General features: G+C 34.3%; 1 protein-coding gene across 1 annotated transcript; it reads right to left on the bottom strand.

Moving 5' to 3' along the window:
- Positions 1–335: 335 nt before the first annotated feature.
- LOC131038986 (probable disease resistance RPP8-like protein 2) lies at positions 336–8,565 on the bottom strand. Its single transcript, XM_059207835.1, has 6 exons — positions 8,139–8,565; positions 7,939–8,034; positions 6,668–6,981; positions 1,935–2,098; positions 784–1,829; positions 336–687 (listed from the first exon to the last, which is right to left on the bottom strand). Exons 1-6 carry the CDS (start codon positions 8,289–8,291, stop codon positions 337–339), a joined length of 2,124 nt encoding a protein of 707 aa, XP_059063818.1. The 5' UTR covers positions 8,292–8,565; the 3' UTR covers position 336.
- Between the last annotated feature and the right edge of the window lie 13,708 nt (positions 8,566–22,273).

Here is a 22,273-nt window from a genome sequence, read left to right as displayed (position 1 = left end):
CCTCCTGAGATGACACAAGTTGGCTAAATTTGAGATCCCTGTACCACGAAAACTCCTTAAAGCCAACTTCCACAGTTTATTACCATAACCGACTTCTGAGATTTCGTTCGAATTCCAGGTATCAGGGAGATTTGAAACATCGACCACTTTCAAAGCTGACAGATCCTGCAGTTACAATTAGTTATTTGAGCGTAAAACAAGATGTGTGACACTTTCTATCAAGACACACATATACATACATACATGTACATCTATATATATGATTCGAAGGAATACCCACTGTTAGGCTCAAAGAAAAACACCACCTGAGAGTATATATATATAAAAGAGAGTTAATCAAATCGTCTTAGATAAAGAACATGCCTTCAGCTCATTAAACTTTATGTGGTCCTCCAAACTACACTCTATGTAAGTTAAACGAGAGAGCTTTGGTATATCCATTGGCAGATTAGACACTCTATCGTCTTGAACAAATCTGAGCTCATCAAAGCTTTTGCTGCATTTTCCTTTCACAAGAGTCCATTTTCCCATAGCAAATACCCTCAGAGACGCACTCATTGCGTCTAGCACCTCTGCACGTACATGAATTGGACCTCGAAATTCCTCCATACGTAGACTGCCACTCGATACCCCTTGAAATGACCATTTAAAATGTGTCAACCACACTCCTTTTATTTGAGGAAGAAGCTGTTGATATTCAAAACACCTTGTTAAAACAAATTCAGCAAGACGGCCCTGAAGTTTAATAAATTCATTCTTTTCAAAATATATAGTTTTTCGTACCTTATCGTTTTGCATGGCTTTAGTGAACTCTTCGGGAGTTTTGAAGCGGTTGTCTTTTGATTTATAACGCCCAACACTCAGAAGAAGATCATGGATAGACATCTTGGTAATTATTCTACCTTCGGGGGATATTTCTGTTTTTCTCTTAATCAGCCCTCCCTCTTCTAAGCATTCCATTTCTACCTTACCAACAATGCGTGCAACTTCGTCCCAGTCCCAGTGCCAACCATAGAAGAAGGAGCATATGTCAAGAAAAGCTTCTTGAGCACTGGATTCAAGCTGATCATATGCAAACATAATTCTTCGTTCATCGAATCTATCCTCCCTATCCCCACTGAAAGGCTCTCCATTTTCCATCCACTCCAGTACTCGATCATAAGCTTCATCTTCATTCTTTCTTCGGCGGAGAAAGCCACCCACGACTTCCAAAAAGAGAGGACAGCTGCTGCATTTCTGCGCTATCATCTCCACCTCAGGTCTTTCCGCTGAAGGGGAGTTTGTGTCTCTTTCTGGACATATTTTTCTGCGTAAGACTTGAATGGCTGCGCCAAGAGGAAGAGGCTCTATGGGATAAATTTCATATTTAATCTTGCAATCTTCCATTACGTCTGAGATATTTGTTTTCCTAGCGGTTAAAAGCAACCGCAGTTTCTTTGGGTTTGTTATCTGTCTGGGTAGAAGCTCTTGAAGAGGTTCTCTGAACAAGGCGTTATCGATGTACAAAAATATGGATTCTTTTTCCATCATCTCTTTCAACCTCTGCCGTCCACTCTCCGAGTCTCTTACTTCTTCTTTCTCGCCAATCAAATCCTCCAGAATAAAGGACTGCAATTCTTTTACATTGGGATATTCTTTCAAGTATTGGGGGAAAGTAATTTTAGAATATTTCCAACCTTTGAGTGTGTCTCTTAAGAAATCATAGACTGCATCTGCTAATGTTGACTTGCCGGCTCCACCAATCCCATGGACAACCACTGCTACAGAAGGCGTATCATTTTCCCATTGAAGGAGTTTAACAACTTCTTCAATCTGTTGTTGTATGCCAACTGCTAAATATTTCAAGAAAAGAAAGAAATGTTATGAAATGTTGCTAAGAATGCATTTAAATTAAAGAAACGAAACAGCCCATTCAATCGGTGGATGTACTTCACCTGCATGTTCGACAGAGTGAATATGTGGCTGGTTGCATATGCGACTGTTCTCCAAAATATATAAGCTTTGGACGCCTATATTTGTATTAAGCCTTGTATACATCTCGTCCACTTTTGAGCGAAGTGCTATCAGTTCATCTCTGTCTTTTGAAGCATTGAAAAACCTATACATTGTTTTTTCATAAAATGCATGTATATTAATGAAAAATAAATAATATAAATGATCATTCTTTCGAAGATAAGAGTCTTGAAAGTAGAAAACAAAGATTAAGTACAGCTGCAACAAGGCATTACAAGGCAAAGCAAATCAACAAAACATATTTTAGAGATGCAATGCAAGTGCATAATGCGAATTACAAAGAGATCATTTTTCTCCTATAGTATCAAGAACAAGCTCCTCCATGGTAATGTTCATAAATGAGATAGGAAACCCATTGTAGTCTTTGACAATAGCTACTAGTTGAGACTGATTTTGAGTTAATTGGTTCTTGACCTCAATATTGAAGCCGAATTTCTCTTTCAAAGCTTTCGCAAAACAAGACTGTTGCAAAATGATTATAGAGAGTAAACCATGCATAATAACTTTTGTAGGCAAAAAAGCATTAGAGAAAACTGCCTTACATCGAAGCAACAAAATATATAATAAACCCGTGCCCACACCAATGGAGGAAGTTTTGCAACAATTTTTTTTCTAGGATCCACCTCAAGTTGATGTGACTATCTATAGGTGGCTTGTTGGGAGTCTTATATACTTGAATTACACTAGATTAGATTTATGCTTTGTTATCAACTATCTATCCAAGTTTATGTAGGAGCCAAAGACATGTCATTAGATTGCAGCTAAGCATTTTTTGCACTATGCCTGAGGTACACTTGATTATGACCTATATTAGAAGAAGAACAATCGGTTATTCTTGCAGGGATATGCTGACTTAGACTATGCTAGATCCCTTGATGATAGGAAATCAACTCTAGGCTATATTTATCCTCTTGGATTTGGTCCTATTTTATTGATAAGTAAGAAGTAAACTATTGTTTCTCTCTATCATATTGCATGAGGATTTGTGTACGAGGCAATTTGATTATGTTTCATTCTAGTTGATACAAACATTTCTAACGTAAAACCACCAGTCCTCTATTGCGACAATCATAGGTTGTTGAAGCTTGTCAAAAATCTAGTTTTCCATGAGAGAACAAAGCACATTGAGGTTGAATGTCAATGCATCCAAGAGAAGGTGATGCACCACCACATTCAACTCTAGTATTGCCCAGCTAATTCTTAGATTGCAAATATACTCACCAAGCCTCTTGGCAAGGTGAAATTTGAGTTGTTTTGGGGGTACATTTGTAGGAGCAATGTATTAAGGGGGGAAATGTGAGCATAATACATATTTTTTGGTTCGGTGTGTCTAACCCTTCCTTACTATTTCTCAATGGTAAACCCAATTTTGATTTGTATTTAAATCCCACACTCTAATTCAATAAAAAAAATCAATTTTTTATCTGTCCTATGCATCTTCAAGTGAACATCTTTCCATTCCACTGGTTATTGGGAGATAAATTCATTAGAATGAATCATAGATACAAAGTTAGTAATAATAATTCATCATTATTCATGGATTGTTTTGGGACATTGTGAAGGTCCAATTGAATTTATATGTAAATGGAAAAAATATTAATTAAGTGGGAATTTTTAGATGCTCTTGATGTGGTGTGTTTGGAGGTTGTCAATAGTGAAGGATATCCCCCTGTAAGTAGAATTTTGACGGCATAAAATGCATAGATCATGGGGTCAAGGAATTTTTTTTTTGTTATTGTTAATGACCAAAAATATTTTAAAAGAAATATGAGAGCTACGAAGGCTACACATTTTCTAAGACAACTCATTAAAATTGATGCTCTCAATGTTGTTCTTTTTGATGTTGTTAATTGCGAAGGATTCCCCCCTCCAAGTAGAATTTCGATGGAGTAGTTGATGTTGTGATTTTGGAGGTTTTCAATAGAGAAGGACTCCTCCCTCTAAGTAGAATTTTAATGGCGTAGATTGTTTAGATCATAGGCTCAAGGAAATATTTTTTATTATTGTTAAAGATCAAAAATATATTAAAAGAAATATGAGAGAGCTATGAAGGCTAGAGCCTTATAAGACAAGCCATTGAAATCAATCATCTAAGGGAGATAGATTAGGGCTTTATGGTAGAGGATAATGAATTTACTTTAGATAAATTTTGTTGATGGGTTTGGTTTTGCTACTAGAGATTTTATTTGGGTCCAATTATCTCTATTTCTATTACATGTCCAAGGATATATCTAGTTTAGGCCCCTTTTTTAATTTTCATATCCGCAAGAAGAGATAATATCTAGTGGCAAAAAAACATAGAAAGCTAGATTTGATAGAATACATATAAAGTTACATCTAGGAAATATTTCTATTGTAAATATGATGAATAATAGATTGGGTAATTTTTAGTTTTTAATATAACATATAATTGTCCTCTAGGTTTTATTTATTAATATATATAGAAAACAATAGATTGTGTAATAAAAATTTTAATCAAGTAAAACCTATTTTACACTTCAAAATCTAAATCATCACAATGACTAAACGAGATTTTCCTCACTTGGGAATGGGTCATCATCTTATATTGATCCTTCTTCTTTTAGATCAATATCATTTCTTGTTTTTTAAACTATCATCCACAATTTTGAATTTCTGTCAAGAGCATCATCCTTATATTGCTTCAATAACCCCACTAAATTATCTACTGAAAATATTTCTCAACACTATTGACTAGGGGAGGTTAGATAATGACTCTTTCAACCCTAGACTTATTAGAATTTTAGGCAAATAGTATGGTTGATTATTCAATTCAACAACTTTTGAATTTGAAGGAAGGAATTATTTCAAAAAAATTCTTTGCCTCTTTTGAATCCCTTAGTAGAATTTCTATATTGTATCAAATTATTTAATATCATATAATTTACTATATTAAATGAGCATATTATTGGACCTTGTAACTCATGAGCTCTGCAACAATAAAACATGAATGGAAATTATAATCATGTTCTAGAATAATTCCATGGGGTTATAAACCAACAATCCAAAGGGGCCAAGAAAATACCCATCTCACTAGGAATAGTAAAAAAATTAAATGGGATATAACAATATACCTATGCATACAAGAACCGAGAATAACCTGGATAAGCCATAATAAATAACATGTGCTATGGTCTAAAACTTGATGCCACCCAATTCTCATAAAACATAAAAAACATTTGATTGAGATATTTCTTCCTTAAAGATAATTTCTTATATAAGGCTATAATCGATCCATCAAAAACCTCAATAACTATAACACAAAGATAGATATATATTATTAAAGAACTTGGGCATTTGAATGGATAAGAATTGATGAAGAAGAAAGTGAGAAACAATGAGAGAACCAAGATTAATACAATATCTAATGGATCTAGAAGATGGAGGAGTTAAGGCACAATCATAGTGAATAAGCAGCCTTCCCAAGACAAAAGTGCAGAAGGTGCCAAAGAAGTAGCCTATCTAGCTCAAGCTCCCATATAAGAATTACCAAAAATACTCAAGGGTATTTTTCATTGATATATGAGACATTGAAGGTAGAACACAATGGGGTGAAAAAGGAAGAAAAAAATTAACCAAAAATTGTGAATGTTGAGCATGAGCACATACAAACTAATAAATTTATTTCAAACTATTCGTTCCTTTTCTCAAACGAATCTCTACTAGATCACCATGATAGAAGCAATATCTAAACCCAAAAATATCCATTCATAATTTAACTACTATTTTTAAACACAATTCTTCACCTTTAGCCAAATCATTTTTGACAAACTCCCTAATATATCCATCTTAATGAGCCAAAGAGAAAAGATGGTAAGAATTTATAAAGTATGCCAAGGGAAAAAATAAAAGTTTCCATAAGAATTATCAATCGATCACAAACAAGGGGACATGCATATAGTAGAAGGGAAGATTTGGCAAACGTTGTGTAAAATGAGACAATTCAGAAGGTTATTGATCATTTGTGAAGATGGTTTGAAATATAGATATTGAAGCTTTAGTAAAGAAGAATTATATGGAGATTCCAATTCAAATCATTACCATACACAACAATGAAAATTATCATGCACATCAATAAATGACTAACTACAATGATATAAAAGGCCCTCGGTGCTTTTCAGCTAGGTGTGCTAACTAGCAATGCCTGACAAATTTGGCATATACGACTAATGAAATAATACCGCACTAGGTTAAACTGTGATTTTTTGGCAATTAAGATAGAGCACTTGCAGATTGTGGGGTCAAAACCCAGGAGTGTCGTTTTCGACAGCCTCCCAGCTGCCATAGAGAAGTTATTCAAGAAAGGGCTTACTAAATAAAATATAACGATAACATGGATAATTCTTCACAGTGGCAGTTCTTTAATAGTTCTAATCCTTCACAGTGATAGTTTAATCTTCACAGACACAGTTCTATTCGCTACTAAACACTCTAGAGAGATTAACAGTTAGAGATAAATTGATGAAATAGTTAAATTTGTAAATGCATGACGGACAGTTTTACCTGTAGGCTTTCAGTAAAATGAAGCTATATGGGAATAAAATTTGTAACAGTTGAAATAAAAAAATATTTCTAACAAAAACTGATATGAAATGAATCCTAATGAATAAAAGACGTTTAAATTTGCATTTCCTACCTTTTAACCCCTTTAGTTTTCTTCTGCGAACAACAAAGGATGGCTCCCTGCACTATCAAAGCGATAGAGTCGTTTATTTGGGTGAGCATCTCATCTTTTGCGCGAGGAATTTGTCTGAGTTTCCGGACTACTTTTGCCAATTCATTCATAGGGTAAAGCGGGTCTAAACACTCCATCTTGTTTTTCTTAATAGTGTCCAGCCTGTTCAGAACCGCAGCAACCAGCAACAGACAGAGGCCAGCCCAGTGAACATTTCCAGCTGCCCTTAACACTGATATAGTTGTGGAGTGTTCTTTCCCAGAGCATTCTGATATCTGTTTAACCCATGCCATACAGCATTCAAAAAATGGACATCTCAATACAATATCTAAGTGATGTCCTGAACTAAGCATGTTAGGGAACAAATCATTTAATCTAGTGTTCCCAAAAGATTTTGGCAAAATAATACTCAGAACAATAAAATGTCCCAAATGGGCAAACACAGAGAGACTGCAGCTCTGATTTACCAATCGACTGGGAATACAAATGCGGAATAAAATTTTAAAACAAACTCATTAAAAAACTGTAAAAGAAACTACAAAACAAAACACAAACTTAGAAATAAACTATTGGCTGAAAACTATGACTGATTACTGACTAGAAATTAGATTTGCAGCACCATTCTGGAGCTGCTCCCAAACACTGAACAATCTAAAACTTCTCAGAGATCTCTTATTAACTATAGAGCTTCTCAGAGCTAAAAATACCTGGAACAATTATTGCTTACGAGGAGCCACAAGTGCGCGGAGCAATCACTACTTTCGACACAAACAAACACACAGATTTGCAGAACATACTCACTCCAACTTCTACACTAAATTGATATTGGGAAACATTCTTTCCTTTTGTCTCAAAATTCAAATTTAAAATTATCTAATCGCATTAAATTCTATAATGCTATTAAATGTTGCTGCTACAATGTCAGAAGTACGGAGTTAATAACAGGCTTTGAAAGGAACGGCCACAATTTTTTATGTTGTCAACAATAAAACATTGTACAAATTGAAAGTTTTGAAGGCAGAATAGACGCATCCATCAGAAACAAGTGGTTTTTTTTTCAAAAATCCCAATGAACTACTGCAAACTCCAGATTGCATTAAATCTTGACTCTTGACTACTCCTCACAGGATAGGTGCAGGGTAGGTGTGTACAGGGAGGTGAAGGCTCCGAAAAATTTAATTTCCAACAATAATTATGTACATATACAAAATGTGGTTATTGAAAATAATCACCTCTTTGGCAAGTATGTTGACGGTTTCTGAGACGCCTTCTGAGATTTTAGCGGCGTCCGATGCAGAGGACGACTTCTCATTTTTCGAGCTTGAACCCTGTAAACAAAGGGGGATTGTCAATAATTGGCGTTTGCTATGTTTAACAATAACGAAATAGCAAGAAGTATTTAATAAAAATGGAAAATGAATTGGATTTAGACCTGATTAGCTTTACAAAGGGCCAAAAACCTGTCGATGTTGGCGATTAATTCATCAAGATCCACGTCTAGCACTCCCTGTTTACTATTTATAATCTTGTCGATGAGCTCAGAAACATTTGGAGAGGACTGAGCAGATGACTGTGTGGAAGTCATACTAAACGCTTACAGAATCAAAGGCAAAGATAAAAGTGATTCGCAGGTTAATAGATCGCTAATGCAAGATTCAGAGATCGAATGGCTGCCTGAGAATCGCTGAGACACTTTTTCCCACCAGAAATAGTGGGATATCCGCGTTTTCGTCCGCGTTCAGTTGACTGAGTGAAAGCGCGTTGATGAGCAAGCCCAGCATCTTTTTGGGTCTAATAAATTTTCAGTCGATTTGACAGGTAAACTTCCTGGAAGTTTCAAAACTTTGTAGGTAGAGAGTTTCCATTCACTGGTTTTATATAAAATACGTATGAAGGATCGTGGAAGAAGAATTTTTCTATTCTTTATAGGTTTTGGATATGCTTTGTTTATTATTTTATTAAAGGACGTTTGACTGAAATTGCCGTATCAATGAGATGATAGGGTTTGCTTTTTTTTTCTTTTTCTTTAATGTTACCACCTTTTTGTTTTGCAGCCGTCCTCCCAACTTTTCCACCGACGTTCCAATTTTTTTTTTTTCTAGCCACAACTTTTTCGAGTGTTATAAAGTCCTTGATGTTTGATAGCCTGCCACCATATTATCCATTCATTTTATTTAAAAGTATTTGATTTTTGTAACTGCTTTTGTATGGTTCTGTTTAATCTTATTTTTTGGACTATTATTTATTTTTCTTGTAATTACATCTTTCTTTGTTCAATATAAAAAACAATCAAAGTTAGTACACATGTTTTCTCTATGGAGAAGCAATCTTATTTGACAATCAATGGTAAATGAAAGAACTCTATGTCGTGGTTGTTTTGTGGAAGTTCAAGTCAAGACACGTCATCATCAAAAGACATTGAAATTGTGGATCACATAAAACGGATAGTCATGACAAGATCGTTAGAGTAACCAGAAAGTTTGTTGAGAAAATCAATCTTTATATTGTTAACTTTTGATAAAGTGAAAGCTCAAATCTATGAATACAATTAGATGTCAATAATCAAATATAAAATAAACACGAGGGGTTGTGTATATGATTGCATTCAAACACTACATGTGTGTGGAAAGGGAACACAAATTTGCATATTATCTTAATATATGTATTTTTTACATATTTAAAATTATAAGAAATGGGTGTTATGAACTTCTCTCACATAAAAATCATATTGGAAACTAAAATAATATTTTCTTAATCTTTTGACAATTAATTTAATAACTTAATTGTAATTACTTATATTTAAATATATTTAATTAATTTTGTAAAATTAATATGATGCCAATTTTTTATTATTATCATTATCATCATCATTTATTGCCACAGTGTTTGTTTTGCGTAATATTATAAATTTTATTTTGTGCGATGTCTTTATTGATACATTTCACATTTCTCATTTTTTTATGATATACACATCAACTGTTTGGAACCCAATCTACACCTTCCATTACTTTGCATAGTACAAGGATTCAAGGGTCTTAGTCCCTCATGAATTGTATGGACATCTAAAACCATCCACACCTAACCAAACTAAACTTTACTCTATCCTAGCATTATTTAGATAAAACCAAATATTTAATAAACCTTCACACTCATCCCTCAATAATTAATTAAATAAATTTCGCCATTTATTTAATTTTTAGATTACTTAATCTTATCTCATTTATTGTCTCTAATTAATAAATTTAATATTTATTTAATTAAATCCAACATCCATTCTCTAAATATGAACTATTTATTTAATTCCTTCCTTATCCACCTCAATCTAAATAGTTGATTACAACCAGTTAATTAACTAATAAATCATTTACATACTCCTAAAAAAAATTAATAGAATTAATTATAAGTCAAACCCATCAAACTTATTTGTAGAATCTTATGATAAATTTTAACCATCCATTATTCTATAGAATCCCCACCATATATTTTTAGGTATGTGATTCTCATGCATGTGTGATAACTCTCACTTGTCAAACTTCTTCATTACGCATCACATGTGTGTGAGAGGACACAACATAATTCATCTTGTTGATATGATCTCACGTGTATGAGAGGACATATCTCTTAGTTCATGTTCCCCATGCAATCTCTCACATTTTTCTAAGAGGATACATGCATTGATCCCTTTTTCTCATGTAATTTACCACACATTTATGAGATGAATTACATTTCATGATGCTCTTTCCTACGACCCTTCCCACATGTTTGAGGACTTTAATTTATCCCTTAAAATTTTCCCGATCCTCCTCTCTAAATACACTAATCACAAGGTGTCACTTGGAGGTATCTCATTTTATCGAAGCCTCTTAGTCATCCTTGATATCAATCTCTTGAAAATATTGGTCTATTATCTAAATACAACTCTCCCAAGCCATTTGCATGAACAAAACTTAATGCAAAATCATATTACTAAAATAAATAGTGAGAAATTCACAACAAGAGCACATCAAAAGGTCTTATGTGATCTCCTAAGAGGTTTCTCAATATTGGATGATTCTTCTCTCTAATCTTATTCTAAGAAACTTAGGAGTCAATGCATAATGTTTGTTTCTTTGCATTTGAAAATTATTTTCTTTCCATGTTACTTCATTTGTATATTTTTGAATGTTCAATAGGATGGGCCACATCTCAAATCTAATCCATTTTGTGGATTTTTTTGAGATTTTAAGTTGTAGGTTTTAGTTCAATATCATTACTACTTCTCAAGTCCCCACTTTTGTTGATTTTCCTATGTTTCTCCTAAACCGCCTCTAACCCTTGAAGCTTCTTTTTTCCACTATTCAATATCACTACTACTTCCTTAGTCACATCCACTTCTTGAATAACCCTTGCTTATCATAACTATCTCTTTTACTCTTCATTTCATCTTTCTCTCTTACAACACCTCTACCACTCCTACAATGCTCCTCTTTATTCTTCAACAACTCTACATGTCTTGTAGTACCTCTAATTCTCTTTCAATGCCTATGCTCCTCCTAGAAAAACTCTACATATCTTGTAATGCCTCTACTTATCCTTAAATGTCTTTTAATCACCTTTGGTGCCTTGACCTCATGGAGTTCCTTTATACTACCTTGAACACTTTTACAATTAAGCTTCATAAGTAGAAATAAATGACATTTTGGATAATTTAATTAGGGCTTAAATGTTGGAATAATCATTTGTTTGTAACCTAAATTCTAGTTTTTGCAACTAATAGTATTTAGTCCCTTCATATGAAACTATTATCATTTTTGTATAGTAAGTTCATTTGTCGAAGGTATTATTATTTTGAATAATATTAGTTGCACATATAGACTTATTCATGTATGCTCTATTCTCACATTGAAAGGTGATCTCAAAGACCAAAAACATCACTTTGCTACCTCTCTCATCATATTATTTTAACGTCAAAATTGAGTGTGTATGCTTATCCTCATGCCACAAGGTTCTCTTGGAGACGACAACCGCTTGATTATATTTTTCTTTAGGGTTTTTTTTCAATGGATTTCATCACCATATTATAGGATGAATCAAACCACATATTTTTGTGGGGTGTGTTAGATTCTATGAGAAAGAAGTATCTAAAATAAGATCTAAGGCATGATCAAAGATCAAAATAATAGAATGGGGAAAGAAACCCAAACTAAGAGAAACAAAGAAATAAATTTTGAAAGAGATTATAGGCAATGCTCAAGTTACTCATTTTAATCGACAAAGAAGAGATATTAGTGTTTTATATATCACACAAAAAGGAGGGTATATACAAGGGGTTTAATAACTTCATCTACCCAAAAAGGGTAGGAGTTTTACCTACTTTTTAGATGTCAAATTACATGGTTACACCTACTCAAATAAAGATAAAAAAAGAGTTGAGAGGTTCCATATAAATTCAAAAATAGAGTGTGAGACTAGGTAACCAAAAGGTGGATGAGAGTGACAAATGTAACTAATGGATTAGGTCACGTGTCTTTATAAAAACTAAGTCTAATTAACATAATAAATCTTAATAATGTGTAGGGAAAATATAAATAAAATAAAATAAAAAATCTTCATTTACTCATTGTTAAGAATAACTTAGATGGGCAAAAAGATGGGTCTTGATAAATGAAGTCTGAATAGTTATCAATATTAAAAAAGATCCCTCCAAAAGAAGAAGCCCCTTAAGAAGAATAGTTCCCCCCACATATATATATATCTCTTTGGATGAAAGTGCATTAATGAGGGATCCCAACATCTCTTTGGGTGAAAGCACATCAATGAGCGAGCCCAACATCTCTTTGGGTACAATAAATTTTGATAGTTTTAGTAACGTGTTTTCATTCACTGGTTTTACATAAAATGCGTAGGTATGACTGAAAAAAGGTTGTGCGAATGTTAGGTTTCACCCAACTTAGGGATTCTATGTATGAAGTGAAGTAAGGAAGGATCACGGAAGAAGAATGCTTGTTTGTTTATTATTTTATTTAGGACATTTGACTGAAATTTCCGTATCAATGAGATAATAGGGTTTGCTTTTTTTTGTCTTTAATGTTACCACCTTTTTGTTTTGCAGTCGTCCTCCCAACTTTTCCACCAACGTTTCAATTATTTTTTACATTTTTGGACTGTAATTTATTTTTCTTGTAATCATATCTTTCTTTGTTCAATATAAAAAAAAATAAAAAAATTTAGTATTATATATTGGTGAGATATTTATGTAAAGGTGTCTTCTATAGAGAAGCAATTTTATTTGACAAATCAATGGTCCAGATTGGTCATTAATGATATAAAAGAGCTCTATGTCATGGTTGTTTGGTGAAAGTTAAAGTCAAGACACATCATCATTAAAATACATCAAAATTGTGGATCACATAAAATGGATAGTCATGACGAGATCACTAGAGGGACCAAAAAAAATGTTGAGAAACCTAGCATTTATATTGTTAACTTTTGATAAACTGAAAGCTCAAATTCTATGAACACAATTTGATGTCAATAATTGAATATAAAAGAATGAGGGGTTGTGTATATGATTGCATTCAGACACTACATGTGTGTGGAGAGGGAACACAAATTTGCATATTTTGTTTATATATGTGTTTTTTAGATATTTAAACTATGTAAAATCATTAGAAATGGTTGTTATGAACTTCTCTCACATAAACATCATATTGGAAATTAAAATGATATTTTCTTATTCTTTTGACAATTAATTTAATAACTTAATTGTAATTACTTATATTTAAATTTTTTTAATTAAAGTTGTATAATTAATATGATGACTATTTTTTCCACCATCATCACCACCACCACCATTTATTACCATACAGTGTTTGTTTTACGTAATATTATGAATTTAATTTTTTGTGATGTTGTCTTTATTAATACATTTCACATTTCTCATTTTTATGATATAGACATCAACTCTTTAGAACCCAATCTACACCTTCCATTACTTTGTGTTTGCAAAGACTCAAAGGTGAACTAGCCCTTCATGAATTGTATGGAATTCTAAAATTATCCACGCCTAACCAGACTAAACTTTACGCTATCCTAGTATTTTTCAAATAAAGCTATCATTCTCCTATCCTTCGAGAATTGAATAAATATAAACTATTTATTTAGTTGCTCCCTTATCTACCTCAATCTAAATAACTGATTACAACCAATTAATTATCTAATTAATCATTTACATATTCCTAAACAAAATTAATCTAAATAATTATGATTCAAACCCATCCAACTTATTCAAAGTTGATTACAACCAATTAGTTATCTAATTAATCATTTACATGTTCCTAAACAAAATTAATCTAAATAATTATGATTCAAACCCATTCAGCTTGCGCAATAACTCTCACTTGTCAAACTTCTTCATTATATCTCACATGTGTTTGAGAGGACACAACATAATCTATCTTCTCGATATCATCTCACATGTGTATGAGAGGAAATATCTCATGATTCATGTTCCCCATGCAATCTCTCACATTTTTCAAGATGACACATGTATTGATCCTTTTTTCTCATCTAATTTACCACACATGTATGAGAGGACTCACATTTCATGATGCTCTTTCTTATGGTCCTTCTCACACATTCTAGGACTTTAATTTTCATCCCTTGAAAATTTCTTGATACTTCTCTCTAAATGCACCAATCACAAGGTGCCACTTGGAGGTATCTCATTTTATCCAAGCCTCTTAGTCATCCTTTATATTGATCTCATTGTTCAATATCAAATATTGGTCTATTATCTAAATACAAATCTCTCTAAGCCATTTGCATGAACAAACCTTAATGCAAAATCATGTTACTAAAATAAATAGTGAGAAATTCACAACAAGAGCACGTCAAAAGGTCCTATGGGATCTCTTAGGAGGTTTGTCAATATTGGATTATTCAACTCTTCAATCTTAGTCTAAGGAACTTAGGAGTTAAAGTATAATGTTTGTTTCTTTGCATTTAAAAATTATTTCTATTCCATGTTAATTCATTTGTATATTTTGGAATGTTCATTAGTAGCCCACATCTTAAATCTAATACATTTTGTGGATTGTTTTGAGATTTCAAGTTGTAGGTTTTAGTTCAATATCTTTACTGCTTCTTGAGTCCCCACTTTTGTTAATTTGCCTATGCTTCTCCAACACCACCTCTAACCCTTGAATTTTCTCTTTTCCACCCTTCAACATCACTACTACTTAGTCACCTCAACTTCTTGAATAACCCCTTCTTATCATAACTATCCCTTTTACTCTTCAATGGCTCTTTCTCTCTCACAACTTATCTACCTCTCCTATAATGCCCCTCTTTATCCTTCAACACCTCTACATGTCTTGTAGTACCTCTAATTCTCCTTTAATGCCTATGCTTCTCATACAAAACCTCCACATCTCTTTTAATGCCTCAACTTATCCTTAAATGCCTTTTAATCTCCTTTAGTGCCTCAACCTCTCATGGAGTGACTTTGTACTACCGCGAACACCTTTACAATCAAGATTCATAAGTAGAAAGAAAATGGACATTTTTGATAATTTCCTCAAGGCTTAAATGTTTGACTAATTATCTATTTGTAACCAAAATTCTAGTTTTTGTAGCTAATAGTATTTAGTCCCTTCATATGAAACTACTATCATTTTTGTGTTGTAAATTCATTTGTCCAAGGTATTATTATTTTGAATAGTCTTAATTGCACATATAGACTTCTTCTTGTATGCTCTATCCTCACATTGAAAGGTGATCTCAAATACCAAAAAAATCACTTTGTTACCTCTTTTATTTTAATATTTTAATATCAAAACTGAGTGTGTATGCTTAACCTCATGCCACAAGGTGCTCTTGGAGACTACAACAACTTGATGTACCTCCAATCTCAAGCTTTCCAATTTTAGGTTGGTACAAGAATCAATTGAAATATTCGTCAAGGAGGATAATTCTCCAAGAAGGGTCGGCAAAGATATGAGGCTGCCACAATTATAAAGTGAAAAATTAGTCAAGGAGGACAAATCTCCAAGAGAGGTCGGTAAAGATTTGAGGTTGTGACAAAATTTTATTGAAAGATTCACGGAGGATAAATCTCCAAGAGAGGTCGCTAAAGATTTGAGGTTGTGACAAAAGTTTATTGAAAGAATCGTCAAGAAGAACAAATCTCCAAGAGAGATCGGTAAAGATTTGAGGTTGTGAAGAAGGACAAATCTCTGAGAGAGGTCGGTAAAGATTTTGAGGCTGTGACAAAATTTAATTGAAAGATTCATCAAGAAGGACAAATCGTCCTCCAAGAGAGATCGGTAAAGATTTAAAGCTGCGACAAAATTTTATTGAAAGATCCCAAGAGAGATCGGTAAAGATTTAAAGCTGCGACAAAATTTTATTGAAAGATCCCAAAAAGCTTGGCAAAGATTCCAGGCTGGAACAAGATTCAATTGAAAGATAAGTCTAAGGACAACAAATTTCCAAGAGAGGTCGGCAAGCTTGTCAGCAAGTTACTACCTATGCTCAGCTTTTGTATCCTACTTAATTGACCGATGTGAATTGGTAGCTCTCTTAACCTCTTTGCCTCTTTTAAATAGAGCTCTCTCAAGGACGCCTAATTTGTGATGTGACAAGGCAACTCTTTCAATCGCACACACCAACTGAGATTTATATACTCCAGTTTTGTGATGTTTTGGAAATCCTCCAGCCTAAGTGTGAGCTGACTACAGGAGTATAAATTAAGATATTACAGGAGCATCAACTTCTTAAAAGAAACTGGTAGCATCTTCAATTTCCTGCAACCGCTCAAATCTAGAAACTGCAAATTTCTCAAGTTGCTGAAACTGGTGGGTAATGATGATAGCTTAAGACATCCTATTGAGTTTGGAAGTCTTTGGAATCTGTGCCATTTTGAAATAACTAACGCTCTTTGGTGCACAAGAGCCTGCAACATAATTCGTGTATAGAAATCCAAAACATTCAACAATTATTAAAAATAAATAAACTAGGCTTCTTAGAGTTTGAACTTAGGGAAGATGCTTACATCACTATTAGCCTCCCAAAGTTCTCGTAAGGGAAGATTTCTCCACCCAATTTCGAACCAACAAAGCCAGACCAGCTCTCTTTATACTTAACATATATATATATATATATATATATATATATATATATATATATATATATATATATATATATATATATATTTGATAAAAGTGGATAGAACCACTGAATTATATTAAATTTTAAAAGTTTTTTATAGTGTCTGGTTCAAAAAGCACTGAAGGGAAAGAACCAGTAAGAAAACCCTTCAGTATTGCTTAAGTAACACAAGCCTATTCTACCCAATACCAAATGCCCATTGGCATAGTACATCAAAAAACCCATCCCAATTACATAAGCCACATTAGATATTGTAAAGCGGAAAATCGCGATCGAACCCTTAGTGTTCCCCCCACCACTCCAAGGAGAGAGAAAGGAGGTCACTAGGGTTGACAATTTTCACTTAGGGGAGACTTTACATTCAAAAGAGGGGTTGAAACCCACAAGATCCAATCCCACACAATGCAAGATTGGATTCTAAATGAGTTTCAAGGGTTGTGACAGCAAGGCTACCCTCTTTTGTAAAGAATGTAGATAGAAGGATTAAGCTAGGAATGCATGAAAAGTGAGAAAGATTCTCTTATAAACAGAGATAGGAATATAGGATGAAGCTGCGGACCTGGAATTAGCAGTAAAATGTCGAGACGGCACTGTCCTGCAAATAAGAGTGAAAGTTGATGGGACGATGGCGCCCGACGTGCACACGATCCTCCGAAAATTCCGCGAAACGAAGGGGGATCTGTTCGTCTCTGCACAAGGATTCCAGATCTTTAATTACAGCTGCGTACCTGCAACCTACACACAGAAAAGCGAGGACGATTGGGGGTTAGGGATTAGGGGTTTGCCCTTAGGTCAAACCCCGGTTTTGGAATTAACCAAGAAATGAGAAATGCTGTAAATGTAAATGATTGTAATATAAAACAAGTACTAGTACCTTGTTGTAAGAATGTTTGTATTCTTACATGTGAAGGTGTAAATGTTGTTGTATGTTGTATGTTGTATGTGATCTCCTCTTCAATGGTTGAATCCTTGTCTTGAATGCAACACCTAGCCTTGAATGGAGACTTAGAATGATCAATTGCTTGAAGGAATGCTTGAATGCTTGAATGCTTGAATGTTTGAGTATCGTTTCTGCCTTTTTTCCATCTTCTAAAATGAGAGAGGAAAATGTAGTTTATATACTTGCCAATTAGGGTTGATAGACTGATTTTTCCGACCTTAGGCCGACCAGGAAACATTATTTTTCAATTTGCAAACTTAAAGACCCGAAGCCCCAAAAGAGACCGGGCCCAAAATAGGGCCAGGGACCAGGGTGCTGGGCACCATGGTCCCACCTCCAGGGACAGCAGGGTGCAAGGAGGACCAAGCCAGGGTGCTGAAAAATGCAGTTTTTGATGTCGTGGACAAGTTTCGGGGTCTCCATTCAGGTTCCGTGTTGCATCGCCATCGTGAAGACCCAAATGCAGTCGAAATTGCAAGTGTTGCAATTTTAGGACGCTACAGATATAAAGGAAGCTGTCAACAGAAGCATATAGAAGGAAGATTAAAGTATGATCACCGAAAGATGCATATCCGTTGCTGCCAAAAAATATCAGTCTGAACCACCCCTGTCTATGAAACACAATTCTCCAAACCACTGGTTAGAATGATACCACATAGCAGAAATGAAACCAAAGTCAGAGACCCTGTCAAAATAAACATTGTGATCAAGCATAGCAGGAACCCACACCAAAGAAAAGCCACACCAAATAAGGAGGTTGATGAAGACTACAACTATGCCCTTCTTTACTTCAAATATTCCAAAACTGAGGAAGGGATCTCATCCACACTTACCTCCCACATATTAGCTTCACTATCAATGGCTAAGTTAGCCAAGAAATCTGCAATTTTATTCACTTCCCTATAACAGTGGGAAATAAAAAAGGAATCAAAAAAATCTAATTTTTGCAAAATATGATCAAGTATATATTGTAATTGCCAACAATTCGACTTCTTTTTCATGACACTTTGAATAATAACCATAGAATCACCCTCAATTATCAAGTCCTTAATTCCTAAAGATATAGCCATATCCAAACCAAAGGACAAAGCAAAGAATTTTGCACAATTGTTAGACTTGAAACCAATTGCATGACAACGAGCCTGAACAAATCTTACCTTATGATCATAAATTACCATACCTGCCCCTGCCAGGCTAGGGTTCCCATGAGAAGCACCATCAAAATTCAATTTAAAATGCCCTTGCGGAGGAGGTTTCCAGCAAGCAAAATTTCTCTTACTTATAGCATTGGTCTTATTTAAAATAGATCCATGAGAAGGTAAGACTGATAACATTCTCCAAACTCGAGTTACCATACCATCTCAATGAGAAAAAGAGGTAAGGGTTTCCAAATTCTTATAGATAAAAGACAAAGCAACTTCAGAGATGGAAGATTCAATCCTCAATAAAACCTCAGCTAAGGAAGAACTTGTTTTTTTAAAAATCCTATTATTACACTCTAACCAAATATTCCAAATCACAATAGATGGAGAAATAATCCAAAGACATGCATAGAAAGATGAGGCAAACAGGAGAGGCCAGGCTCTAAAGTGGGAAAGGAGATCCTTACCAATAACAAAGGATAAATTAAGCTTTTCAAACAACCACTGCCAGAAAGCATAGGCAAAATCACAGTGAAGAAACAAGTGTGCGGAGGATTCTAAATTTTTATTACAAAAGACACAAGAAAATACTGTAGTAATACCCAACCTACCCAACCTCATTCCTGTAAGGACCCTGTCTTGCACTGCTAACCAAGCAAAAGCACCAGCCTTTGGGAGGCAAGCTATATGCCAAAACAGTTTGTATGGCCAAGTAGATAAATCTTTACCAACCAAGAGAGAATTATAGCCATCCTTAATTGTGTACTTACTAGAGATATTCCTTGTCCAGATAAGCTCATTGTCGACATTAGAAAGAATTATTACTCTCTCCCCCAACATCTTTTCATATTCCAATTTCACATTTTGATCAATATCTAAAAACTCAATTGATTTCTATTTTGCCACCATAAGATTCCCACTATACTCAATTTCAAAATAATCAGCCACAAAGACACCCCAAAGGGAAGAAAGAGTGGAAATTAAAGGAGACCAATCCCTTGAGTTCACCAAAGGGGGATGTCCATTCCAAACTTTCTCCCAAAACCTGACCTTTCTACCATTATGAACAATCCATGAGAGATGAGGCAAAATCACTGATCTACATTTACATAGAAAATTCCAAATCGCTGAACCAAACGGTAAATTAGAAACTTGAAAAACATACTCTCTTGGTCCATTATTTAAATATTTAGCAAACATAATTTATGCCCAAAAGGAGAATGGTCTCTCATACAATTTCCAAACCAACTTAGCACCTAAGGCTAAATTCTGACTTTCCAGACTCCTAATGCTTGTGCCCCCAAGGTTTTTAGGCAAACAAACTTTATCCCATGCTACTAGAGGGAGTTTCTTCTTACGTTCTTTATTATTACTCCAAAGGAAGGACCGAAGAGTATCTTGCAAACTAACATATAGGACAGACTTAATAAGAACAATCTTACCAGCCAAAGATAACCATCTATAATTCTAGGATAGGATCCTTCTAGAGATAACTGAAATGATCTTATCCCAAAACTCAACTCTATCCTTCTTAATGAAGAAAGGTATAACAAGATAAGAACAAGGAAGATTTCCAGATGCAAATCCCCAAAAACTCGTCAATCTATCCTGAATCAATTGTGAAGCATGAAGGAAAAAAATATTTGACTTATCAACATTGACTCTTTGACCAGAAAAGGATGCATAATTCTGTATTATCCCCTTTATCACTCTTGCCTCACCCAAAGAGGCCTGACCAAATAACAAGGTATCATCTGCAAACAAGCATTGCGAAATTCTTTGTGGAACATTATGAATCCTAATTCCCTTCCAAAGCCCTCCCAGCTTAGTAGCTCTTATAGCCCAACTGAACATTTCAGCTAGAAGAATGAACAAGAAAGGAGACAAGGGATCCCCCTGCCTCAAACCCCTAGAAGAGGAGAAAAAACCACAAGGGGAACCATTAATTAGAACCGAGAACCTTGCAGAAGAAATACAAGCACGAATCCATTTGACCCATGCCTTGGAAAAGTCCAATTTAAGTGGAACAACACACAATGCCCCCCATTCTACTCTATCATATGCTTTCATCATATCTAATTTGAGGATCATGGCCAAGATTCTCTAAGTAGAAATAGAATGCAGAACCTCATGCACCACTGTAACTCCCTCTGCCGTCTCCCTTCTTGAAACAAAACCACCTTGTTCTAAAGAAATGATCCTAGGTAGAATTTTAGCCAACCTTAAAGAAATAGCCTTGGTAAAAATCTTGTACAAAGTATTATATAAAGCAATAGGGCGAAAATCAACAAATATCTTGGTAACCTCTTTTTTAGGAATAATTGCAATCATTGTAGTATTAAGCTCTTTCAAAACAAACCTATTCCTTCTAGCTTTCTCAAGGGCCAATAAAACATCATTCCCCACAAAATCCTAGCACTTCTGAAAAAATAAAGGAGTAAATCCATCTGGTCCCAGAGCCTTATCAGGGTTCATTGCAAAAACAACATTCTTAACTTCATCCAAATAAAAAGGAGACATCAACATTTTATTATCTTCCGAAGATACCAAAGTAGGAATATTAGAAGAAATGTTATTATGAAGATCTCTATGCTCTGAAGACAATAGTGGCTTAAAAAACCTAACTGCCTCTGAAGCAATATCCTCCTGTTCTGTTAAAAGTCTGCCATTTGGACACTCAATACAAGATATCTTGTTTGTAATTCTCTTAATTTTTGTTGAAGAGTGAAATTTTTTTGTATTTCTATCACCATCTGAAAGCCAGATCTCCCTCGATTTCTGTCTCCAATAGATTTCTTCTTTGGACAAAACTTCTTCAACCTTTGCTTTTAGCAATTTTAGTTCATCAAAAACAAGAGGCACCATACCATGTTGAATCACATGTGAATTAAGACATTCAATCATATCTTGAATCCTCTGTTTTTCCAGAAAGATGTTCTTAAAATGCAATAAATTCCATTCTCTAATATTAAATTTCAAAAATCTCAACTTCTTAGCAATCTGAAACATTCGAGATCCAGAGCAATAAGGAGCAAAACTCCACCATTTTTTGAGAAAAGGCAAAAAGGAAGAATCTCTAAACCACATAGGTTCAAATTTAAAAGGTGACTTAAAAGGAGCTTTATCTTCCATAATTGATAGAGAAATTGGAAAATGATTTGACCTCGAAACTGGAAGAATAGAGGAAAAAAATTCAAACTCTGAATCAATCCAAACATCTAATAACAAAAACCGGTCTAACCTTTCCGCAATCTAAGAAAAATCTCTTCGCATATTTGTCCATGTGAAAATCCCATTCTGAAACTGAAAATCAAAAAGATGCATGTCCTTAATGAA

The sequence above is a fragment of the Cryptomeria japonica genome, chromosome 7 (genome assembly GCF_030272615.1).
Source record: "Cryptomeria japonica chromosome 7, Sugi_1.0, whole genome shotgun sequence".
In the NCBI taxonomy this organism is placed as follows: Eukaryota; Viridiplantae; Streptophyta; class Pinopsida; order Cupressales; family Cupressaceae; genus Cryptomeria; species Cryptomeria japonica.
Note: the sequence above shows the minus strand (reverse complement) of the source record. Positions and strands in the feature narration are given on the sequence as shown.